At 35.2% G+C, this 27,878-nt stretch overlaps 1 protein-coding gene across 1 annotated transcript in view; it reads right to left on the reverse strand.

Annotated features, from left to right (window-relative positions):
• Nucleotides 1-236: 236 nt before the first annotated feature.
• The window catches only part of LOC138699525 (neural cell adhesion molecule 2-like), a 1,056,814-nt gene continuing 1,029,172 nt past the window's right edge, over nucleotides 237-27,878 (reverse strand). Inside the window, exons 11-13 of the mRNA XM_069825483.1 lie at nucleotides 20,225-20,611; nucleotides 7,702-7,817; nucleotides 237-549 (exon numbers count right to left, since the gene is read on the reverse strand). Of these exons, the coding sequence (XP_069681584.1) occupies nucleotides 340-549; nucleotides 7,702-7,817; nucleotides 20,225-20,611 (713 nt within the window). The 3' untranslated portion in view covers nucleotides 237-339. The remainder of the gene's footprint in view (nucleotides 550-7,701; nucleotides 7,818-20,224; nucleotides 20,612-27,878) is intronic.

The following is a 27,878-nucleotide window of genomic DNA, read 5'->3' on the forward strand; positions in this document are numbered from 1 at the left end:
TTTGTTTCGTCAACGCACCTCTGTTCTTTCATATCCATTTTATCAGTGTCAAATTTTATTTTGAAACGTATATCACTTTCAATATATAACTCTGTTTGGCCCCCTGCTTATATTTAAATTCGATTGTCCGGGGAACAAGAAATTTTATAAATTCGGGTTATTTTCTTTTTTAAATATAAAATTTGAATATCTTACACAATTTAAAGTAGGCCCTTTATGTAAATGTTTCTCATCGATTCTTTTTTTTTTTTTTTTCCATTCGTGTTCCCAATATTAGATATGCTTTACATCACATCTCTTATTTAACAATTTAGGAATTTTCCCACATTAATATCTTCTTCATACACAGCTTTCCGGTCCTGGAATGGAATTAGAAATGATGTGCTCTTTCCTGACTGTTCCGTTCAGTGTATACGTGTTCGTCGCACTGGAAGATGGCGGAAGCTTTTCGTCATTGTTTCCAAGTCTACTCCTGGAGGGCGGCAGTGGATGTGGAGATATTGCAGGGCTTGATGGGTAATCTGGTGACGTCAGTCCGGGAGACAGCTGCTGTGAAAGAACATAAACCAATTTTTTAACTTCGTTTAAGAGTTTATTTATATTACTTTCTTATAGAAATATGTATTAAGACTAGAGAGCGGAATTTAGGCAAAAACCTATTTTTTTCCTTGATACATACAGGCTAGAGATTTAATAATTACATTTTTATGGAAATATAGGTGTAAATAAAGGGGATTTACAGTGCCTAAAAATGCCTATTTCGACGTTAGTGCCTATTTTTATGTTTTTTTAATTTTTGCATCTTTATCGTAACTGTTTACTGTTTTTCTTAACATCCTGTACCGTTCACATTCCAAGACTGATAACAACTACTCCTTCCTAGCAGTGAACAACACAATAGAGAGGTACCTCCGGGCCACCCCTTCTCATTCTTACAACCTTTCAATCCAAAAAATTACAACTTTCAGTCGGCCTGGGTGGCATAGTCGGTATAGCGCTGGCCTTTTGTGGTCAAGATTGCGGGTTTAATCCCGGCCCAGGTCAACGGCATTTAAGTGTGCTCATGTCAGTAGATTTACTGGCATGTAAAAGAAGTCCTGTGGGACAAATTATTATTATTATTATTATTATTATTATTATTATTATTATTATTATTATTATTATTATTATTATGAACGGCCCCGAGGTTCACTCAGCCTCCTATAAAATTGAGTACCGGATCTTTCCCGGGGGGTAAAAGGCGGTCAGAGCGTGGTGCCGACCACACCACCTCATTCTAGTGTCGAGGTCATGGAAAGCATGGGGCTCTACCTCCATGCCCCCCGAAGTGCCTTCATGGCATGTTACGGGAATATCTTTACCTTTACCTTTATTATTATTATTATTATTATTATTATTATTATTATTATTATTATTATTATTATGAACGGCCCCGAGGTTCACTCAGCCTCCTATAAAATTGAGTACCGGATCTTTCCCGGGGGGTAAAAGGCGGTCAGAGCGTGGTGCCGACCACACCACCTCATTCTAGTGTCGAGGTCATGGAAAGCATGGGGCTCTACCTCCATGCCCCCCGAAGTGCCTTCATGGCATGTTATGGGAATACCTTTACCTTTACCTTTATTATTATTATTATTATTATTATTATTATTATTATTATTATTATTATTATTATTATTATTATTATGAACGGCCCCGAGGTTCACTCAGCCTCCTATAAAATTGAGTACCGGATCTTTCCCGGGGGGTAAAAGGCGGTCAGAGCGTGGTGCCGACCACACCACCTCATTCTAGTGTCGAGGTCATGGAAAGCATGGGGCTCTACCTCCATGCCCCCCGAAGTGCCTTCATGGCATGTTACGGGAATACCTTTACCTTTACCTTTACCTTTATTATTATTATTATTATTATTATTATTATTATTATTATTATTATTATTATTATTATTATTATGAACGGCCCCGAGGTTCACTCAGCCTCCTATAAAATTGAGTACCGGATCTTTCCCGGGGGGTAAAAGGCGGTCAGAGCGTGGTGCCGACCACACCACCTCATTCTAGTGTCGAGGTCATGGAAAGCATGGGGCTCTACCTCCATGCCCCCCGAAGTGCCTTCATGGCATGTTACGGGAATACCTTTACCTTTACCTTTACCTTTATTATTATTATTATTATTATTATTATTATTATTATTATTATTATTATTATTATTATTATTATTATTATTATTATGAACGGCCCCGAGGTTCACTCAGCCTCCTATAAAATTGAGTACCGGATCTTTCCCGGGGGGTAAAAGGCGGTCAGAGCGTGGTGCCGACCACACCACCTCATTCTAGTGTCGAGGTCATGGAAAGCATGGGGCTCTACCTCCATGCCCCCCGAAGTGCCTTCATGGCATGTTACGGGAATACCTTTACCTTTACCTTTATTATTATTATTATTATTATTATTATTATTATTATTATTATTATTATTATTATTATTATTATTATAGACCTACCTTCCTCTGTCTGTCAGCAATTTCACACAAACTCGCTGGGTTGTACCCGAATAAGCATTCTCTTACATTCCAAGACAGAAACAATCTCTTCCTTTTTTCTCACCATTTGTAAGTACAGCAGTGAGCGACACAATAGCCACAATAGGTGCTGACAATTTACTGCGAAGCAAACTATGGAAATGTGATTGGTGAATGAAAAAAACTCATATTAGTGACAATCTTTAACAAAAAAAAAAAAAAAAAAAAAAAAAAAACAATTTTTTTATTTTGTAGAGCCTAAATAAAGGAGTTTAAGAGCCTATTTAGGCGCCTAAAATGCCACTTTTTAGGTTCCAAAATTCCGCTCTCTAATTATGATTTTGTCTCCTCTCACATCTGTATTAGGGTACGTACACGTTGAAACGACGATAAACGATAAAAGCAGCGATGCTATATCAGAGAGAATTAAAGCATGCATTGTTATTGAGGTGTGCATATTGGAGTAACGATAAAAGCGAAGATACACGATAAAAGCGACGACAAATAAAAATTACATTTTCTTCGCTCTTGTTATACATATGATCTCTGATTAAGATAATATTAATCTGTATAATGACCGGTGATTATCAATATATCCGAATATTTATCGACTTATTATTACTTCGGCATATTAAATTAATTATCATGAATATTGACAAATTGATCAGTTGAGTATTTATCCGTGATACGTTATGCAAGAACCAATGACATCACAATGAATTTATACTAGCTTTGGAATGAGAAAACGGGTTCAATTTTGTAGGTGTTTAAGTTATATTATCCTTGAATCTAACAGCTGATATTTTCTATATGCCTTCTTTCGTTAAGTGGATGTATAGAATATCTTCTACTGATAAATCAAAATGTTCGCTTCCCGCGTCCTCGTTGCTCCGATATGAACACTTAATTCTTTGATAATACCAAAGCGTCGCTAGGTCGTTTCTTTTATCGTTTATCGTTGCTCCAACGTGTACGGACCCTTACATTATACACTCATATGTTCCTGTTATAGTATTTAATTCTTCTGTCACAGAAAGTAGTACACAGACGTTCAAATATATCTGACCGTACTAATCGATAGTGTTCGATAATCTGTTGGGTAAGTGTGGCTTCTTTGGTTATTACTTCTACGAATAGATGGCGAAGATAATAGTCAGTGTTGCCAATAGCACATATATATATACCCGCATTATAAAATTCAATTTTTCATATCACTATACTCATTGTAAAACAACACTAGGTTTTGCTGGAAACCACTGATATTGTCAGTTATGAGAATAATTTAATGCTTAATCTATATCAATTTTCCCGACTCTTTTTTATATCTCCCTAATAATGGTGTCACCTATTGAGAACTAGGAAAACTATTTCAATGTTTGTCAATTTATTATATTTTTGGTTCTGACTTATCATGTGGTTAGAAAGTTCGCTTACACGATCATAAAATCTTATTGAAAATTGCCATAACTGAATATAAAATTTTACTTCCTCCTTTCCAGATCCTAACTTCGTGAAGGAATGTCTTCTCATGAATAACACGTTGGTCGAAATTGACTACAGACTACTAAACGAAATGTAATTTGTCTTGTAAAGTGTTATATCTGTTCTTATCGTTGTTATTTGTTAATGTTGAAATTAGTTATAGGCTTAATTAATGTGAAATTTTGTATGTTGTATTTTAGTTAATGTACTATGTTGTATTTAATTATGCTGTAACTTTTATGTGTTACTTTTGACACGGCCCATATCATTTATGTGATCAGTTGGATGCAATAAATGAATATGAATATGAAAAATCCTAGGTCAGATATCTTTGAACGACAGTGTACACTGACTGAATTGAGGTATGAACCTTGGAATTTTTTGTCTTTGTGGGAACTTGTAACAATGCGAAGAGACCTGTTACGTAGCAGATGAAGCACGTTGTGCTAGACTAATCTCCGTAAACAATGTTCACATGGATTTACAAGAAGTTCAGAAAATTACAAAAAAATTCAGATTAAGGAGCATGCAGTGTTAATCGAATAGCTAGGCGACAGCAAATGGGCTATCCAAAAATGTGCTGAACATAACTGAATGTTTTGAAATTGGTTTATATGTGAATAAATTCCATTAATTTAAGAACAAAACGGTATATTACTGGTAGTGATGGGACTAGGAATAATGCTAGTAGTGACAGCAGTAGTAGCTATAGCTCGAGTAGTAATAGTCCTACTGATAGTAGTAGAACTAGGAGTAATACAAGTTATGACATTTGCAGTAGTAGCTGTACTGTAGTAGTAGGAGTCGCAGCATTTGTAGCAGCAATAGGAGCAGGATTAGCAGCATGAGTATAGTATTAGGAGTAAGGCTAAAAGGATTAGGAGTAATAGGAGCAGGATTAGCAGCATGAGTATAGTATTAGAAGTAAGAATGGAAGGAGTAGGAGTAATAGGAACAGGATTAGGAGCATGAGTATAGTATTAGGAGTAAGAATAGCAGGAGTAGGAGTAATAGGAGCAGTAATAAGTAGGAGTAGGATTAGCAGCATGAGAGTAGTATTAGGAGTAAGAATGGAAGGAGTAGGAGTAATAGGAACAGGATTAGGAGCATGAGTATAGTATTAGGAGTAAGAATAGAAGGAGTAGGAGTAATAGGAGCAGTAACAGTAGGATCAGGATTAGGAGCATGAGTATAGTAATAGGAGTAAGAATAGAAGGAGTAGGAGTAATAGGAGCAGTAATAAGTAGGAGTAGGATTAGCAGCATGAGAGTAGTATTAGGAGTAAGAATGGAAGGAGTAGGAGTAATAGGAGCAGTAATAAGTAGGAGTAGGATTAGCAGCATGAGTATAGCATTAGGAGTAAGAATAGAAGGCGTAGGAGTAATAGGAGCAGGATTAGCAGCATGAGTGTAGTATTAGGAGTAATAATAAAAGGAGTAGGAGTAATAGGAGCAGGATTAACAGCATGAGAGTAGTATTAGGAGTAAGAATGGAAGGAGTAGGAGTAATAGGAGCAGTAATAAGTAGGAGTAGGAGTAATAGGAGCAGGATTAGCAGCATGAGTGTAGTATTAGCAGTAAGAATAGAAGGAGTAGGAGTAATAGGAGCAGGATTAAGAGCATGAGTATAGTATTAGGAGTAAGAATGGAAGGAGTAGGAGTAATAGGAGCAGTAATAAGTAGGAGTAGGAATAGCAGCATGAGTGTAGTATTAGAAGTAAGAATGGAAGGAGTAGGATTAATAGGAGCAGTAATAAGTAGGAGTAGGATTAGCAGCATGAGTATAGCATTAGGAGTAAGAATAGAAGGAGTAGGAGTAATAGGAGCAGGATTAGCAGCATGAGTATAGTATTAGGAGTAAGAATAGAAGGAGTAGGAGTAATAGGAGCAGGATTAGCAGCATGAGTATAGTATTAGGAGTACGAATGGAAGGAGTAGGAGTAATAGGAGTAGGATTAGCAGCATGAGTATAGTATTAGGAGTAAGAATGGAAGGAGTAGGAATAATAGGAGCAGTAATAAGTAGGAGTAGGATTAGCAGCATGAGTATAGTATTAGGAGTAAGAATGGAAGGAGTAGGAGTAATAGGAGTAGGATTAGCAGCATGAGTATAGTATTAGAAGTAAGAATGGAAGGAGTAGGAATAATAGGAGCAGTAATAAGTAGGAGTAGGATTAGCAGCATGAGCATAGTATTAGGAGTAAGAATGGAAGGAGTAGGAGTAATAAGAGTAGGATTAGCAGCATGAGTATAGTATTAGGAGTAAGAATGGAAGGAGTAGGAGTAATAGGAGTGGGATTAGCAGCATGAGTATAGTATTAGGAGTAAGAATGGAAGGAGTAGGAATAATAGGAGCAGTAATAAGTAGGAGTAGGATTAGCAGCATGAGTATAGTATTAGGAGTAAGAATGGAAGGAGTAGGAGTAATAGGAGTAGGATTAGCAGCATGAGTATAGTATTAGGAGTAAGAATGGAAGGAGTAGGAGTAATAGGATCAGGATTAGCAGCATGAGTATAGTATTAGGAGTAAGAATGGAAGGAGTAGGAATAATAGGAGCAGTAATAAGTAGGAGTAGGATTAGCAGCATGAGTATATTATTAGGAGTAAGAATGGAAGGAGTAGGAGTAATAGGAGTAGGATTAGCAGCATGAGTATAGTATTAGGAGTAAGAATGGAAGGAGTAGGAGTAATAGGAGTAGGATTAGCAGCATGAGTTTAGTATTAGGAGTAAGAATGGAAAGAGTAGGAGTAATAGGAGTAGGATTAGCAGCATAAGTATAGTATTAGGAGTAAGAATGGAAGGAGTAGGAGTAATAGGAGTAGGATTAGTAGCATGAGTATAATATTAGGATTAAGAATGGAAGGAGTAGGAGTAATAGGAGCAGGATTAGCAGCATGAGTATAGTATTAGGAGTAAGAATAGAAGGAGTAGGAGTAATAGGAGCAGTAATAAGTAGGAGTAGGATTAGCAGCATGAGTATTGTATTAGGAGTAAGAATAGAAGCAGTAGTACTAGTAGCAGTTGTAGTAGGAATAGGAGTACGGCAGGAGTACCAGTAGGAGTGGTTATAGAACTATTAGTAGTTGTAAGAGTAGGAGTACCAGTAGCAGTAGGAATGGCAGTAAGAGTAGTAACAGTAGGTGTAGTGGTATTAACAGTAGTATGATTTAGAAATAGTGGAAGTAGTAATAGTAGTGCGAGTAGCTGTAGGAGTAGTAATAGTGTGTAATAGGTCTAGTAATAGAGTAGCTGTAGTGATGAAGTAGGATTACGAGAATCTAGTAGCAGCAGCAGCAGCAGTAGTAGTAGTAGTAATAGCATTAATAGTAATAATTTTAGTAGTTACATAAGTAGTTTTAATTTTAGTAAATAGTCTATTTGTAAAACATATCTATCTGTAGTATAGAAAACATTACACTGATAATAATTGGAAAGGCAGTAGTAATCGTTAAAATCATAATAACGCTCTTAGCACTAATAATACTTATGGTATTAATAGTCGATCTTCGAAATTCTGTTTTTACAAAAATGCATTCGCAATTGAATAAAACGTACGTCGATCGTAAGGGACCGTTGCTTCCTCTCTCGTTTGAATGTATTACGTTCTTTTCACTATATTATTTACTTGATGTGTTTCCCAGGTAATTACTTTCAATGCACAATTATAAATATATGTTATGACTGTTCTAGAATACTTACAAACGTAGCCGGTACACCAGAGAGCCGTCTGCTGGGATCCATCAGCCCATCTCTGGTTGCTGGAAACAAAACTTCCGGCCTCTGGAGAGGTACTTCTGCCATCATAGTATCCGTTGCTAAAACAAAAACAGACATTTTCATAACTGTGTCACATATTCCATTTAAACTCTTTTGCAAGTGAGTTTTTCTGTTTCATAAAAAGATAGAAGTTAGATTTTTAATACTTTACTCAGTTCGTAATTTTTTTTTTTCGTGACGTATCTCATCGTAACTTTAACGTTCTACAACATTATAGAAAATATATAACACTATAAAAAAAGCTCTAAACCACTCTGTATAGCAATTAACTCATGAAAATAATTAGGAATTAAAACAAAATATTTTATTTAATTTGTCTGATACATAGTTAGCGACTTAGGTCTACACTAAATTATAGAATAAATAATTTGATATTTTTAGTTGGAGTAAAGAGAAAAGTTATGAAATGGTTTAACGGGGCTTGAAACTTTACAATTAAAATTAATTTCACAAGGTAAGATATGAAATAATGTAAAATGCCTCAACAAAAAGTATATATCGTTAAATGTATTTACACGTCAGTAGAATGTATACAGTATTTCATTACGTAATATTACTACAGAATTTCGGAAAACAAGCTCCCTAGTAGGTGAGGCAATTTATTTCTTACTCTCGCAAACAGAATAACTGGTTACATTTATGTAAAATAAATAATCATAATAATAATAATAATAATAATAATAATAATAATAATAATAATAATAATAATAATAATAATAATAAAAATGTACGCGATAACGCAAAGAGGGACAAAGCCGACCAGACGATTGCTGACATTGCTTCCACAGGCCTTATTAGAGCTGAACGATCATCCAACCAGTACGGGATTAAGGTGTAGTTAGCACGGTGATTCCCCCTGCCATTATATCTGATTCCCGGAACTGGTCCCATACACTGACCAGAATTTCTTCCTCCCACGAAGGCTTGGAACCAACGATCAATCTGTAACGCTACGGATTAATTTAGTAGTCACCTAATTCCAAGGAAGTGAATGAATTTTTCCAAATCAAATCTTCCCTACTGCAGACAAAATTCTTAGCGCTGTTCGCAGCAGAACAAGTTCTGAATATTGTACGAATTCACATATTATAGAGTCACTAACCACGATGATCCTCTCGGAGGTATGGTTTTCTAAGTAGGTGATGACATTGTCTTTCTCCTTCCTTAAAATATTTATATAGCCTACGTCTTTAATGATTTTAGCTGACTGTGTATATATGGGTTTACCGTGTCCAATTGGTGACACACAACGTTCATTTTCATCACCAATAGTCAATATTTAAAGACACATACTTCCAAGGACGCCACATGATAACTGGTGTACACTTTAATTCCTATACGAAATCTAATTTCAACTCGCAAGTAAACAACTATTGTCGGACCATCGGATCTATGCCCCTTCAGCGCTGTCGTCGTTCTTGGAAAAGTTAACGCCTCTACTCACCCCATTCCACCCGTTTCTCTCCCACTACGTCAAACAGCAGACCACAAACCTTGCCGAATAGGGACGATGCCAAACTTCCGTCAAACAGTGTCATGTCTCTTGAATATTGCTTATAATTATACTTCGTTGAATTGCCACACGCAGCATGCAATCAGGTTGCCGATGTACGGTAGTATAGAGGAGGTGAGAGACCTCCCGGTCTCGTAGTATAAGCAGTTCTGGTTTAGAGATGGACCGGTCCAAATAGATAGAGCAGCTACAGCTAATGTATACCTATGTAAGAACTTGTTTTTGCATTACTGTGGTTGGAATAGTCAAAGCTTAACATTTGTTCAGTGCAGACAAGAATTCAATCAAACATACTACAATGAGAGTGTTGCTGTTACAAACAATTGCCCCTGGAATACCCTTACCCCCGCAAACCAGTTTTGACCCGTTGGGGAACGTGGTTAGATGCTGTCAATTATTATGCAGAATATTACGGCAAAATAATGGAGGTAATTTATGCATTGATAGCACAGACAGTTCCGCTGTTGCAGCTGTAAAATCATTGCCTTCTGAACAGCTATTGGAAGATATTCTGCTCATTGATTCTAATTTTAAAACCGTGTCCAAAAGCATCATCCTGTTAGAATCGTCTAAACTACAACTCTCAGAAGCCCTTAATATAGTGTATAAAGTATCACAAACCGTTATCCAAAATAACAACTCACTAATTTCAGAAAAAGTGAAATGTAAGTTGAGAAACATTATTGCTAAAAATTCTGCCTATTCACAACTTCGTATTATAAATGATGTACTATCAGGTCACGACAAGACGTTTTAAGTTGGTGTACTAAAAGGTAGTGACTTTCCGTTTTTCAAATATGCGCCTATTACATCGTTTGATGTTGAACGTATATTTTCCCAATATAAAACTTTTTGAGTGACCATCGGAGGAGGTTCACTTTGCAGTCTAAAAATGTACGTAACTCTTCACTGCAATACACATATTCAAGGATGATGTGAGTATATTACATTAAATTTTACAAGTTAATATATCTCACTACAAAATAATTGTGTATTTACATGTTTAGATATATACTACTTCAATGAGCATCCATTATATTTCTTGAATGCAGGATACAGGTTTTATTGTAACCGCAGTATACTGCTCAGTGTTTACATCAGAGGCATACTCCATCCGTTGCACGTCTCCTCCTCATACAGTCCATAACGCGTGCGTAGTAAACCTTACAATTATCGTGGAAATTCCACGAAGTCTACTTATAATAATGTAAGGTTAATTATTACTTATTCATAATTTAATTTAAGTAGGTCTAATGACGCAGATTTACTTATGCAAAATGCTATTACTTGCTTAAGAATATTTCTTTCACCACTCCGTGCTACAGTATTCATGTTGAGTTGACAACACTGGACTGCAAGTGCAAATAAACTGTCCCGCAAGAAGGCTCAAAATTGTGAGTAGTGGGGGAGAGAAAGAGAGGGGGATAGAAAAGAGAGAAATAGGAATACAGGGAGAGAAATGAATTTCCGAGGCTGAAAATGAATTAAGGTTCAGTTCGCATATCTTACGGGGGCACAGATCCGATGGTCGGACTATAACTAGCCAGTTCTTCAAATAACGTGTTGTAACACCGCTTGGCTTCTTGTTAAGTGTTGTGTACCGATACGCTTCACTGGCTGCAACCTATACAGTTACTACCCCTTCCCATTGACTAAAACATCAGTAAACGAACAGTATTAGCATTGCTTTCAATAGAATCTTTCTGCAAATAAAGAAGTTACAATCATGTAAAAATAGGGAGTGACTTATCAGACACTCTGGAGACAACATATCATGACGTTACGTATTCGGAAAGGAGCTGAAGCATAGCTGATAGTTTATGCAGGATGATGGTTCACCCCACAAATGATGTCCTCGAATGGTTGCATGGAGCTGAATCAGGGTTTAAGGTAGAAAATAAATAATGGTCGCAATAATACACAAATGAAAAATTATATTTGTGCAAATTGCGAATTGCTTGTGTAATATTATAAATAATTGTGCAAAAAGATCAAATTAATAAAGTATGCAGGAACAAAAAGTTATGTAATTTGCTTCTTGGAGTTTTATTTTTTTCAATCCATCTTATCACACTTTAGATATACTTATGTAAGTAAATCATTATACAATAAGTATGTTTAGAATCATTTACTACTGAATTTACATCACATGAAAATACGTTATTTTATGGACACTCTAAACATTGAAATTCTTTACTAGTAGGCCCTTCAAGACTTCCTATTAGCAGAATGCTAATTCTTTTTATTTAAAATCGGTTTATAATTCCTGTTTTCACAAGATTCATGCAACTAAATCCTCGCTCACCATTTACAGTATGCGATGGAATTATATAGGGGAAGGTTGCCTATATTGGACCAATTTTTTGTTTTTTAATCCCATGTCTTTAATAATGATTAAATTAAATCAATATATGTTCTAGTACATTCTACATTCTATGTACTTTCATCCTATAATGTTATATTTTAAATTACACAATTCCTAATAAATATAAAAAAGTAAAACCAAAATCATGGAAATGGTCCAAATTGGGAAACCGGTTGCCTAATTTGGACTCATAGTGTCCCAATTTGGACCTCGCAAAAATACATTAGTAATAGTAAACAAATAAGTAGAAGAAGGGTATTTGTTATAAATATCTTTAATTCACCAAATTTTACGTTAAAATGTATTAGATATTAACAGTTGGTGAAAGAAGTTACACAATTCTCTGAACTTGGATGAAAAATTAAAGGAAAACTAGATAAAGTAATTACAGAAACTTATTGCATTCAAGCTGATTGTTACACTCAGAATAGTTCTCTTTGCACTGAATTAGTTTTATATTAGTTGCTTGTCTAGGTTACATAGCCTATGTCAAAATTACAGGAAGACTCATAAAAAAAAAGCAAAAATGTTACATAGAATTGGAAAGTCCCTGATTGGCTAGGAAACTTCTGTGATTAAGGAAACGTAGTAGACATAAAAAATAAAAAGGTGACATAATTTCCTCTTGCTTTTGAAAGTTACCAGTGGCAGTATAAAGAACCCTGCCGCATTGACAACACAGACTACTGTGATGTTTACACCTCTTTCACCACTTACAGCTCCAACTTGATGTTTCTCTTTCTGAGCTATAACTTTCTGTTGCCTCTTTTGCACCGTTGTAAATTCAGATTCGTCAACGCTGAACACAATATTTGCTGTGATTCCATTCTCATCGACAGTTATTTTTTTCAGCAGGTCGGAAAACTGGATAACACTGTCCCTATTGAACCCCTTAGCTCGGACCATTTATGCTCCTTCTGGGTGACGGAAAGAAAGTTTTGAGTTTCGCTTCATAGAAGCACTTCTTTCCGGTCATTTTTTTTTTTCCTTGTTAAAAGTGTAGAGAGCATCATCTTTTCCTGCATCAAAAGCAAGCTTATGCATATCTTTGACTGTCAACCCATAAAACCTTTCTTCAAACAAGAGAATGTGGTCGGCAATAATTTTTTCCATATCTCAATTGAAGGTTGCTTGCCTTCCGAAGGACTTCATTGGAAAGCGTTTTTGCAATCAGAATATATCTTTGCTGTAGTCTATGGCACTCCATATACGCGAGCACACTCGTTGAGTCCATAGTCACCATTCCTTTATGCTCTACCGCCATCTTCAAAGTATCATTTCATTTCTGGTAGGTTCCCCTTTTTGATATCTTGGAAACATAAAGACACAGAATCCCCCAATATATGACTTTTTCTTAATGTTGCCCATAATGTAATGCTTTATATTCATGTTGAAAAAAAAAATACTAACAGTTTCCTAAATTGGACCAGTCCAATCCAGGCAACGCGCAGAGGTCCAACCTAGGAAACTTGTTCACTTATGCAATCAGACGACACTAAACAAACGCATGAAATTAAAAACTAGTTTTAATACACGCAGATAGTAGCTAATGAAAAATACTTGTAACGTATAGTATAGAAATTGTTATTACTTACTCCCACTGTATACAGAAGCTTAAGATCCGTAGCGTAAAAATTGTAAGAGAAAACACCAAAACACATTAACGGCAATCCTATTCGCTAAGATGGTTACAGCTCACTGAACTTCAAGATGAGTACCTTAGGCAGCGTCAGCAAGCAGTGGTACCATCTGAACTGTTTGAAATACTTCTATATATGGAAATACAACTGCGGTCCAATTTAGGCAACGGTCCAAATTCGGCAACTCTCCCCTAAATCAATTAGAAGAAATTGTTCACGTAACTTACATGAATTGCATCACTCTTTGAATCAATTCCTGAACATCTATTGCTCAATACCTTTCTGAACATTGCCCATGCCATTAGAATTTCATTTAAATTCAGATTAGTTCAAACACATCTGTGATTTCATTTTCTCCATTACCATCTTCGTTTCTGAAGTCCAATGTGGTTGTCGTATTTTTGCACATTTACATTCATAGTTTGTTGCATTTTTAGAAGTCGAGTAGCAAAATGCGACAAATGCGACTGGCTGAAAACCTGGGCTGAAGCATATTTGATATTGAAATACTTTCAAAATTGAAATAACTGTGTAACTATTTGGATTCGGACATATGTTCAAATGAAAGGTGTGTTCTTTGTAACTTTAGACGTTAGCTTCGTGAAGTGATGCCACTCCTTTTATAAATCACCTTATGAGAGATAATTAATATTAATTGTTAATGTGTGTAAATATTTCTGATTTGAGTGAAATATCTCAATTTCATATTGATGATCTGCCTAGGCCAGCCAATGAAGTTTCGAACTGTATTGGTAAGGTTATTTATCGGAAAATTATTGATGTCAAGGAGATAAAAATTAGAAATATATTACATTTTACAGACATTGGCTTTAGTAATTGTATATCTTAAATTTAAACCGTAATTTGTTTGTGACAAATGTATAGTATAAAATACTCTGAAACTGATAAGGAATCTATCGAAGTTTTGTTACATGTAAATCATTATCAAATGTAGCCTACAACTATTTATACAAAATACATAACATGATAAAATATACTCTAACTCGAATTATTTCAAATAGAATATTCTGTGATAAAATGTTTAAATATATATTCTATGTAGGGATCTGGAAGGGGTCCGATCAATTGTTTCAAAATAGTTTCCCATGTAAATGTTTAAATGATGCTTGAGTTATGTGTTGAGTCGATTTGTTCCTGCGTTGAATAAATATTTAGCATTTTCATACAGCAATATTGATGTTTGAGTAAATTATGTTATACTTGTAAAACACTTACGAACTTACCTATATCGAAAATTACGTTTTGATTTTCTAAGTATCCATTAAAAACAAAAAGACTTTTCAGACACAAGCGAAGTTCAGCTTTTTATGTTTAGTGCAATTTATAGTCGAATTCATTTACTTAAGTTCATAAAGAATCATGAAGCATTTTTACTTCTATAAAGAAATTAGATGGGTGATTTTCTTGGACTTGCCCATTGCGTGAAAGTACTCTAGCTACCGCTTGGTGCTGAGAAGGCGATTTTCTTTTTATGGATTTTTGAATAATATTTACATAACTTATTATTCATTTTTGAATACATTATTAAAGAATTTGAAGATTTCGCGGGAAAAACGATGAATGTCACATTTTTGTTAAGGATTAGATAATGATCTAATTGAGTCTATAACTGCAAGATGTAGTGCTGTTTCTACAGAAAATAAAGGAAAGGATTACTGTATTCGTGGTGATAATTCTCCTTTTTACCATTTTCATAAGAACAACATTAAATTTTGCAGTGATCCATTGAATAAGATAATGACATCAACCTTAAGAAAACTGTGACATTCATCGTTTTTCCCGCGAACTCTTAATTTTGTAATATGTTACTCCAATTTAACTTCTTGAATATAAATGTAACATTATTTTCTTTGTTCTTCATAGTTTATAACAGAAGGAATAATTTTAATATGAATAATGATCTTAAGGTGCTTCTCTTTATTATATGTAGTATAAAATGTTGTAATTTTGTATTACCATAGACTTTAAACATGGTTTTAAAATATCTTAAATTATTAAAATGAAAGTGAAAATAGTTTAAGAAAACAACGAAAGAGAAAATGTTTTTAAATGGTAATAATCTCCATACATGAGATCCAAACTTTTTGTTTTTGTAATTAATTATAACTTATTCATAAATTTATCCGACATTAAAATGCATTACTTAAGATGATGCAATTTTCTGTACCTTTCTATGAAGGTTATTCATAAAAAAATATATTGTAGTAAAATCATTTTTAAATAACAAATTATATAATATACAGGGATTTCTTAACTGACATGTGAATTATTGTTCAATTTCTCGAAACATCCAAAATTTAACTGTTCGTTACAAAGTCAGTTATTGCTACTTCTAATAAACGAAAATGTATTAAATGTAAAAGTAAGTATCCGAGTCCAGTTTGCCGTCCATATTTGAGATTTCGTTTGTGTAATACCCAATACTATTGAACATTTTCACCACGAAAATTTATAATTGGAAAATCATTCGTGTCATTAATTGAAATGTTTCTCCGCCAAGGAATTATTTTATTGCATTGGTACAAAAATCATTCAGTTTCATTAAAAATCTTTTTTAAACACTTCGTTTTACTGCGCCCATGTCTGGTCCTTTCAGGAATTTTATCAACATATGACAATATTTTATTAGTGGCAAATAAAATGGAAAAAAGAAGTAGGCAAGTATGAAATCGTATTGCGCTCGACTATTAGATTGAGATAGAGCAATTATAATTGGAATATGCCTTACAAAATCAGTATGATAGCTATGCGTTCATTTAACAAAGTTTATTACATAGAAATATTCTTCTGTACTTGATAGTTGTGCAAAACTATATATTACAACGTCACCATTAGGTTAACTATCTTCCGAGACATTTATATCTCTATGAATTTTATTGAATTAGAATAATATCCATAGTACCATAGCACAGAAGAGGAAAATATAAGAGGATGGTGAGAAGTATGAAATGAAGGCAGTAGGAGAGAAGAAGAAATGAAAAAGAAGAGATGAAAAAATAAACGAAATAATAACTAATAAGTAACCTTAAAACAGGAGAGGATGATTTAGAAGAGACATCAACGAAACAAAAAATTAAATCCAATAAAAAGATTGTGATGAAATAGAAAAACACAGGATGCAATAAGATAAGCCATAGAATAGATTGTCAGAATAAGAATTGGATGTGGTGGAATAGGAGGGAATACATTTTACTGAAATTATGTGAAATAGTTTAGATTGTATTCAGATAAAAAGAAAACAGAATAGAATATTGTGAGAATAGAACGAAATGAAGTGGATTCGATTTGAACAGAGTAATACACTGACATGAAATATCATAAATTATATCGGTACTGAAATATTAGAATTAAATATAATAGAAGAGAACAGAATGGAATAATACTGGAACGTAGAACTGTACCAAAGGGAACAGAATAGGATGTAATAAAAGAGAATATAACAATAGAATATGATTATAACGGAATGAAATTGAGTAGACTGGATTAATATAAAAAGGAACTGAAATGGAATGTCATAATTACTTTAAAAGAGATCAGAAGATAGTAGAATAATTCCAACATAATACTGAAAAAAGGGAATGAAATGAAGTACAATGGATTAAGATACAATGGTCTGAAATAGAAAGTCATAAATTATACTGAAAGTGAACGGATAGAATAGAATAAATTAGAATGAAATGGAGTGGAGAACAGAAGAGAAAGTACTAAAATATAGTAGAATACTATTGGAAAGAAATTAAATGGTATAAATTGAGTGAATGAATGAATGAATGAATTGAAATATATTATCAAATAGATTACAGCAGCATAGAATAGAGTGGAATAAAACGAAATATAATATAACAAGAATGGAATGAAATGGAGTAGACTGAACTACATTAAAAAAAGAAACAATAACTACAGACTAGTTTGGAGTAGAAAAAAAGTAGTAGGTTTGATTAGAATATAATGTATTTAAGTTGAATATCATAAATTAGATTAGAACAGAATAGAACGTAATGAATAGAATTAAATAGAACCAGAGCAGAATGAAACAGTACACAGTGAAATAAAATAGAATGGAATGAAATATCACAAATTAGAATAGAATAGATCTACTGTAAAATAGAACTAAACTGAATTACTGATAAACTATTAAGTTATTAACAAATTCACTCTGTTAATATTGAAATTATAGTGTTATTTTACTTGATTGACTACTTTCGGTCTCATATCCATCATTCAGACTATGACTGATATAACACCGTAACTAGTCAATCAGGTAAATAGCTCTATAACTTAAATGTTAAAATAGTGAAGTTGTGTATTTAATTTAAATAACTTAATAGGTCAACAGTGATTATACAAGTATTGAAAGAGTGTAATCTATAACGAAGAATAAGGTCAATGCAATGGTTTGAATTGTAATAAAATGGAATGAAATGGAAAACTTTAAGTGAGACTACAATATAATAGAACAGAATGTAAAATAATGTAACACTTTACAATACAATATAGACCTAAGAGGATAGAACAGAATGTACCTGCACCCGGAGTTTTACCCCTGGGTATTTTACGTTCTGTTTGAAAGGGTTACCAGTTATAACATCCAGGATTATAATGTCCATACGTCAAAATGTCCATGGAATAATGTCCACGTTGAAAATTGTCCATGTTAAATCGTCCAGAGTCAAAATGTCCATAGTTCTATAATGTCCACTTCACTCTGATGTCCAGAGTCATAATGTCCATAGCTCTATAATGTACACTATATCAACTGTTCAAGGTAGTTATAGTAATCTATGTAAAAAATTTTGAAGTACAATACTAACCAGAACTGAAATTTCTGAAGATGGAACGAAATCCTCAGTTAGTGCCATCACAGGAGGGTAAGCCACTTCTTTCTTTTCGTGGATACCTGTACCAACGTCATGACTTTAATAGAGATAGGACAAAAATATATTGGCGATGCAGGGAAAGAAAATTTGTAATGCTGCAATGATAACTAACAGCAATCTGCATAACATTCGGGTTTTGCGGGATGGCACAGATAAGCATTTACATAGTGCCGATGAAGCAGTTATACAGAGTGATTTATGTAGTACTGACACATTTCTTTCTTTAATTATTCCGTTGGAAATTCATTCAATGACCCAATTTCAGCACCAAATTAAGCAGAATGTTCTGGAGTTTCGATTCCTTGTCACTAAATGCGCAGATGTTTATGTTTTATTTCTATTGTTGGCAGCTGTTTTCGATATTTTGTGTCAACGTGAAAATGCAGTACGCATTAAATCAACGACTCTTCCTTGTGAAGCAATACTGGATTACGAATTCAATTACAGCTACTCAAAGGACATACCAGAGAAAATTTGGTGTTCGCAATCCTCCCAAAAGAAGCACAATACTGGGACTGATAAACAAATTGGAAACAACTGGATCTCTGGTGAGTGAAATGGACAAGCATCGTTCATCTAGGCTTCCCACGGTTGTTGTTGACGTAAGAGCACGACTGGAGCAGTCACTCAAAAAATCATTAAGACGTTTGTCGCAGGAGACAGGGTACACCTACTCAATGTGTCAGAGAGCCTAAAGCCATATAGGGTTACGGTTGTTCATCAGCTACAGGAACCAGATAAGGATAAAAGATTGAATTATTGTCGTTGGTTTCAGACGTTCATTGTGCAAAATCCTGCCATATTGTCCATCACATAGTTCACAGATGAAGCATGGTTCCATTTATCCGGTTATGTGACGACCGAATAATTTCCAGGAACCTGTGGCCACCGAGATCTCCGGATTTGACAACGCCGGACTTCTTTCTATGGGGTTACTTAAAAGACAGGATTTACGCCACACGTCCCCAGACATTGGACGATCTGAAGCACAAATTCACACAGGAGATTCAAGCTAACAACAGAGTCCTCCAACGAGTGTCCAGTAACATGGAACGACGTGTTGAGTTGTGCCTTATGCAGGATGGAGGACATTTTCAACATTTTCTATAGAGGTAAATAATCTCCCAAAGTTCCTCTACATTTTAGATATAATAAGTTGTCGCTAGCACAATTCGTTTTGAAACAATTAATGAAAGAAATATGTCAGTTCTATATAAATCACTCTGTAGAAGTAAAGTGCATCTTGAACCGTGTTAAGTTAAGAGGAAGAGCGTTGGTTGTACTTCATCCATCCATTTGGTGATTTATACAGTGTATAAAGAACGAAGGAAATTAAATTTGGAGACAAATATTGCAAGAAAGAGGGGGAATATACAAATTAAAGAGCCGGTGAATAAAACATATTTGACGAATCAAAGACAAATTCTTCAGATTGTGAGAAACTACAACAGGTACAAAGAAAATGGAGAAATTCTCATATAGCTACCTTAAAAGTATTGGTTACCATCTTAAAAGTAGGGCTCCGGTACCCGATGATTAATAACTTATTTGTATGAGTTATAGAATAAAATTTATTGTGTTCTATTGAAGCAGAATTTTTCTTCGCACTTGGACATTATGGACGTTTGACACTATGGACATTTTCACCTTACGAATGTTTTATCACATGGGCTTTCTGTCGTATGGACATTTAGGGCATGGACATTTTCACTGTATGAACATTTTGACAATATGGACATTTTGACCCTATGGAGGTTTTGTCATACGGACGATCTGTAATATGGACTATATGCGGCGGAAGCGTTTGAAAGCATAAACGTGTAATTATTCCCTGCGGTATATTGTCAAACTAGTAGACAATACTTTTACTGTCCCTGTACGCAAGATGAAACATATTTTATATACAATTTCGGACCGGTTCCGAGTCCCTGGTAATTACCACAGACTGCTATGGAACAAGAAAACTCTCAGCTCCACTTCCCAGGTCGGACCGCTTCGCTTCTTTGAGTTGGAAGCCAAGCAAACTTACCTCGCGGAGTGTTGAGGATATCGGGCTGTCTTTCCGACGGCTGCTGCTGGGGCTGCTGCTGTTGCTGACCGCAGTCTGCTGCTGACTTGAGCGTGTAAGATACGACGTACCGGTGCTCTCCGTGGTTGATCTCCAGCATGGAGTTTTGTCTGGATGCGGGCTGGAGACCCCCAGGCGGCGGGACTTTCTGCTGTTTCACAGCTTCCAGCTCCATCTGGTGAGGAGCCCCGTGGTGGTGGTGATGGTGGTGGGGGTCTCTGCGTCTTCTGACCGCCAGCACGGCGACTAGGAGGACTGCGATCCCCAGGGTGAGGACCGCTCCTGTCAAGAGCGCCGCCAGTGGCACGACGCTCAAACCTACGCCTCCATCGCCGGATACGGACTCTACTATGAGAAGAAAAGATGTCATCACATGTGTAATTCAAGCTTATACCTAATAAATAAGATTCGGATAAAGTAGTTGTATAGAATAGGGCCTTGACTTGCTTCAGAACACTACCCCCTTCCACAGCTCAGTGCAAGCGCGCGCTTTAGAGCCCAGGAGAGCCTGAACGCTTTACAGCGGAAAGGAAAGAGACAGACGAAAGAGGTGGTATATGCTGCTTGGTCGAGCTATATACAGGGATGGCCAGCACTGATTCAATGGATAAAGGGAAGAGAACTAATTACAACTGTATCCATGTTAATTTTTAGATTTGTCTGAGAAGTATAAGTGCATTATAAGAATGTAAGTTTTCATTGTAATGCTCATTTTTCACAAGTTTGTTTTTTTATTCAAAAATAATATTTTCTCAACTTTTTTTTTTTTATAGAAAAGTAAAATTTTCAGATATTTCTTTAGTAGCCTTACAGCTACTGAAACAATGTTTCCGTAAATCTAATATATGGTAAATACGTATTACTGGAGATAGTGTATTAAAATGTTTGAAAATATTCGCATGGAAAATGTTTGTAAGGAAATGAATTAAAAAAGCAAATACTGTTACATCACAAACAAAAGATATGTCCCTATGTGTTGGCAAAACGTCAGCTCTATAGCTTCAGCAGATTTGGAGATAATTTAATATTCTGATAACAGGAAGTTGCGCACCAATATCACCTGAAAGCATAATGCGATAAGAGTTTCATTATGTAATATTAGTTACAATTAAAACATACACCTAGACAACTTTGCTTTGTACTATAATATTGTTTTGATTACTTTTATAAGTCTAAAGATACCATCAGTGTCAATTTCAATTTATCATGTTATATTCAGTGTCTTTCTTTGGGATAATACTTTCTTTATGAACTATGTGTTTAATTCACTTAGTACAGTATAGTTGTAGTTATTGTAGAATTTGTGTGAATATTTCTTCTTTACTCTTTATTATGTTATTAACGTTTAAAACACAACTGCAATATTAGGCTAAGAAATAGATGTTAGTACTTTTGTTTTACAGACAACATAGAAAATAACGAACAGAAAGAAGCCATATGAAAATAACGACATAAAATTTCACGTTCCGTTTGAAGTTTGTGCACAACTGTTTTCTTAATCCAATAGGCTACTTATTACCCCTAGCATACTTAGCGCGTAATGCCTGCGCACGACGTCACGTTCAGAAAAATGCGCTTGCTTTGACATCATTGCACTAGCTAATACTCTACCTGCTCGGAAGACCACTCCCCAATCTCTAGTTAGAACATCAGTGAACTGGCTCAGAGACACGGACAACTAGTTAATGTTTGTAAACAAAACGCAGGGACCAAGGACGCCTATCCTGAAACAACTACTTTATCCGAACCATACTAATAAGTAAAAAATGTATTGCAATATTATGAGCTTTTAAGCCTTTATGGAGAAAGTAACTTTTAGCTATGGGCTTTGTTCACATTCGAGGCATTCTTGAACAAGTAAAGTGGAAGCGGCAACATGCCCAAACTTGTCTGAAGAAGTTTGTCCTGGACGTATGGTCACGTTGGATGCAAGTAATCGCTTTCACTTTCAGCTTAATTGTCAAAATTGATTTCTCGGATAAAGAGCATTTCATGTAAAAAAAAATGGTATGTCGAAGACTTTAATAGTAATAGATGTGGAATCACTAAAAAAAAAGAATGGGTGAACGAATATTTTGAGAAGAGATAGTAACGTGGAGAATATAGACACACTTTTTTTTTCCCCCCAATTTTCTTAAGTAGCCAGAATTATTCTTAGATTATTTTATAATGATGCCATAAACAGTTCATTACATACAAATCAAGATTTTTCACATCAATTATTCAAATTATTCAGTTCATTGGATACTTCAGAAATCACACCAAAAATATAACAGCACTAAAACTTCCAAATTGATGTATCTCCGGAAGAGAAACTTATAGTTACTGTGAGGTAATGTTTTATTTTTTATTTTTTTTGTATGTATGTATTTATTTACACTGCAAGTGGGCAAGCACCCGGTGGCAGTGGTATACACAATATAAACAATACACAAAAATAAATGATAAGCAATACACAATACAATTACACAATACACAATACAATTTTATACACAATACAATAAGAATACACAATATAATTTAACACAATAATAATAAAACATAAATAAAATACCTAATTTTACATTACAACCTACATAATTATGTATAGGCCCTACATAAGTTTCAATAGTCTTTCACTTTATTCTCATCTTACTCACTGTAGTGGCACTATGACGCATTTCACTGACACTTTAGCACACATTTCACTGACACTATAACACATTTCACTGACACTATAGAACACATTTCATTGACGCTATAAATTATCACTGATCGGAACTATTGACTGCACTGTAAAACCATAACTTCACTGACTCACCTCGCTTCACTGATACAACAGTTCAAATAAGTCAAATAATTACACCCTTATGCATACTGTACTTATAAACAGAACTACATTTAAACTAAACATTTCTAGTCTAAGGCCCTCTTACACGCTATTTTTAAATAATTTACAATTCAAACCAAGGAAGTAACTCGTTTTATATATAAATTGAAATTAATTCTTATATGGATTTGTAATTAAAAAAAAATTGTCCAAGTTTTACATAAGCTACAAGCAAATTACATCACAGAGAGAAGAGAGCAAGCCTGCTGGAAGAAAACAAATTTATTTGAGCAAGGATGGTGGGTGATCCAGCATGTACACGCTTTTGACACGGAAATTGTTCAGAACTGTTGCACTTCGGAATAGCTCGGGAATAATCGTGAGTGCTGTGTTTACACGCGTGCATTTTGCATATAAAGATTCGAAACTCGGTCTTTGTAACGAGAAGAAAGTGGTCTACTGCTATGTCAAGGGCTGAGTATGGAATATGTCGTTTTGTGACATACAGATACGTCGCTGCTATGACTTGTCTTCATTCTCTGGCCTGGATGCTTAATATTTCATCGTGTGAATCTCGCGTTAATCCGAAACGACACTTAGACAAATTCATGCTACAGGAGAGCGACCATTTTCCGTGTCGAAAGGTATACAAGCTTTCGCTTCTAATGGCAGTCAATGTGAACAATCTCGACGCGCCACTCATCGTTTCAGACGGACATCCACGCATTTCGTTTCTTCAGGCACGTTTGAGCACGCGGGAACTTCCACTTTATTTTCCCAAGCGTGTTTCCAATGTGAACCAAGTCTATCATATCTAAAGCATTGGAACTGCATACATATTCCATAATCAAGGGAGATAGATATAACCAGATTAGTGACTATTTAAATTATATCTATTAGCTTGATGATGGAATCTGTACGTAGTTCCGGAACGTTCGATGTGTTGATATTCAAAATCTAAATTACTACGGTAATATCTGAATTAAACTAAATTTTATGATCATGTTGGTAACTGTCCGATAAACAGGTAATAATTTATTAATATTTTGTGTAATAGCCGTCCATATGTTTATCAAGTACAATATAGTTATTAAATACTGTAGTACATATAAAATAGTACTTTATTCAACGAGCCTATAATGAGAGTAATTAAGACGCAAGTATGTTTGTTTTCATACGAGCGTCTTAATTACCATTATAGGCAAGTTTCATACGACTTTTTATGCTCGACCATATTTCTAACTTGAAATTATTCAGAAGTATCATTTTATTTGTATCTGACTCAAGATCGGAAGTGACCTTGTGGATAGCTCGTGTGAGATGTGCGCAGACGCGAAAGTATTGATTTTTTCCGAGGAACAATAATGTCATTGACCTTGGTGTAGAGAATAACATGAACTAATTTTGGTATAACCTGGAAATTGATTTAGAATTGAAAAACGAGATGACAAATTGAATTTATTTGAATATGATTTACAATTAACGCTAATTATTATAGTAACAGAACATAACCTTCTGCGACAGTATTGGATTTCCAGCCTCCGTAACGTTTCCCTCGTTATCTTTCGATTGCATATCCGAGGATAATCGAAAACCTGAACTTTAATGAACAGGTGTACTTTAGTGACATGCATTAAAGTACTGCTACTAGGTGTATAATTACTACATTTCGGCATGGTCGAGCATAAAAATTATTAACGTTTCCGGCAATTATTGCCATCTTCAGATCTACAACAATAACACACAAATGTGAGGAGTTGGCTAGGAATCAATAAACAAAATATATGTCTAAATTATACAAGAATAAAATATAGTTAAAAATTTAAAAAGTTCATTAGATTAAAATTAACAAATGACTTGACTAACAGCTTGAAAACATTGTGGAAGTTCGCTAATATGTTTTCGCGGGATATCAGCCGAGTTAAGATTTTGGAATGCTCCAAGCTTTCGACTGCTATCTCTGCAGCCATCTTCAGGGAAGTGATGTCCGAACAGAAAGACGAAAGGCTATATAGGTGTTAGGCTGTCTCAGGTGAAACGGGATTGGTTGGCGGATCGGCCAATCCGGGGCCGGGAATTGTCATCGCTCGTAAGCTCCGCCCCTCCCGGGATTCCTGCGTGAAGTTTGGCGGGCGGCGAGCCCTGTTCCGCCGGTTGGAATCGGTTGCCGTCCTCGGTCCGTGATCTTCATGACCTTGATTGTAAGAGGGCCTGAGTTGGTCTAAGACCGGTGTCCATGCCTGACTGAGCTGGAGTCCACTGTCTCTGTTAAAGTTGTTTTTCTCCAGCTTGATCTTTATGGCCTCCTTGATTGTACGATCCCAGTAGTGGCTTGATTTGTTAATGACCTTGGTGTGGTCAAACAGTATTTTATGCTCCTTTTCTATGCTGTGTTGCGCCACTGCAGATTTTTCCGGGTAATACAGCCTCAGGTTCCTCTTATGTTCTTTGATTCTGTCTTCTATTGTGCGGCCAGTCTGCCCTATGTATACTTTGCCACACTCGCATGGAATCTTGTAAATCCCTGGAGTCCTTAAGCCCTGACTGTCTTTAACCTGACGTAGATGACTCCGGATTTTGCTCTGTGGTTTATGGATGGTTTTGATATTAACCTTCTGGAGGATTCTGCTTATTTTGTGTGACACGCTCCCGCAGAATGGAATGAAAGCTTTCTTTGTCGGTTCTTGCTTGCTGTCTAAGTCTATTGTGTTACATCTCGTGGTAACTTGTTTGAGGCCTAACACCTATATAACCTTTCGTCTTTCTGTTCGGACATCACTTCCCTGAAGATGGCTGCAGAGATAGCAGTCGAAAGCTTGGAGCATTCCAAAATCTTAACTCGACTGATATCCCGCGAAAACATATTAGCGAACCAACGCCGAGAAAGCCTCAAATCATATTGTGGAAGTTGTTGTGCAATTTCTTCCTGTGGAAGATTTTTCTTTATTCTAATGAACATTTTAAATTTTAACTTTATTTTATTTTTGTATAATTTATATCTCGTTTATTGATTTCTAACCAACCAATTACGTTGTTCAAATTTATGTGTTATTGTTGTAGATCTGAAGATGGCAAACATTTCCGAAAACGTTAATCTTTTAAATTTACTATAGTATTTAATAACTGTACTGTACTGATAATCACGTAGACGGCTATTACACGAAATATTAATGAATCAATTAAGTACAAATGTATGTTTCTTTTTTGTGACGAAGCCTATAACTGTATGTTTAATGGCTTAATAAATTGAATTGAATTGAAATGAATTGAATACATAACCTTGGTTGTTCATGTATCCTGGGATGTTCATGTCTCTCTATGAATGTTCGTGCAGAGGTAAATTACTTAGGAATAATTTTATTACTGACCAACATTTCAATTAGGATAAACGTGTTACCTATTTGTACCGGGTGAACAGTATGGAGCAGAACAGAAGCCTCGCGCGGCCTTGAGTCCCCCACCTCAGCGCGAATAGCCGGCCGGACAGCCGTGAAACCTGTTCTGCTCTATACTGTTCACCCAGTATAATAGATTAAGAACATTTATTAAAAAATTAATTATTCTTCGTTCTTAATTACCATTAGATGTATTAGACTTTGTTTATTTAGCTTTCATACAATCTGTAATTCAGTATGACGTAATTGGTTGGATAGGGTTTACGAAGTCTAATCTCACTACATATTTTTATTTCAAAAATATATTATTAAACTTTGCTTAAGGAAACCTATGGACTATCAAACTGGACTATTTTTTTCGTATTTTTTAGTAGGTTATTTTACGACGCTTTCTCTACATCTAGGCTATTTTGCGTCTGAATGAGATGAAGGTGATAATACTGGTGAAATGAGTACGGGGTCCAACACCGAAAGGTACCCAGCATTTGCTCATATTGGGTTGAGGGAAAACACCGGAAAAAACCTCAACCAGATAACTTGCCCCAACCGGGAATCGAACCCGGGTCACATGGTTTCGCGGCCAGACGCGCTAGCCGTTACTCCACAGGTGTGGACTTCTTCGTATTTTAATATAATAGAGCTTATGCAAATATATAAAAAAATGTATTTACTTTCTTTTACAAGCAACTACTTATTTGTAACCCATATCCTCACTTTTATGCATTAAACCAATTATTGGCCATGTGGAGAATCATTATCAATTATACCGAAATTCAAAGATAACTTACAAACAATTTTTGAAAATATTATTAGGCTATACATAATTGAAAACCTTCCCGGAGAAAGGATGAAACATCAGATTCTTGAAATATGTTATTTAGATGGAAAAAGTAATTTTAAAGCATTTATTTATAGCAATAAATTATTGCATTCAATGTCTGAATAAGCTTGTATCCTTCTTTAGTCAAATTCTTCTGGTAGTAAATGCAGGCTAACTATTTTATATTATCACTTTACTATTGTTTATTGGTTATAAAATATGTACATGGACATCATTTTATTTTTACTTCAATTTTTATTGTACCCGAGTTTTTGAATGTACTTCACTCCCACCCCCTCTACTAAAGAAGTTCAACCGTCCTCCACACAGAACCAAGGCCGCATATACAGTCATAGTAGCCTTACGGTCATAGTACACAGTACGTTCCAAAAATATGTTCGCGTTTTCCAGTGACGAAAGAGCTTTCAATATTGAATCATTTTCGCACAGGTACTGTCGTCCATTTGCCTAAGTCGTATACCGATTTCCCCCACCAGCTTAGTATGTCTGAGTAATTTTATCTTTTCGGATCGGGCAGAAGTGAAGATTGAATTTACAGTACGTAAGGTACTCTTTTATAGAGTATGTACA

The sequence above is a fragment of the Periplaneta americana genome, chromosome 5 (genome assembly GCF_040183065.1).
Source record: "Periplaneta americana isolate PAMFEO1 chromosome 5, P.americana_PAMFEO1_priV1, whole genome shotgun sequence".
Lineage (NCBI taxonomy): Eukaryota > Metazoa > Arthropoda > Insecta > Blattodea > Blattidae > Periplaneta > Periplaneta americana.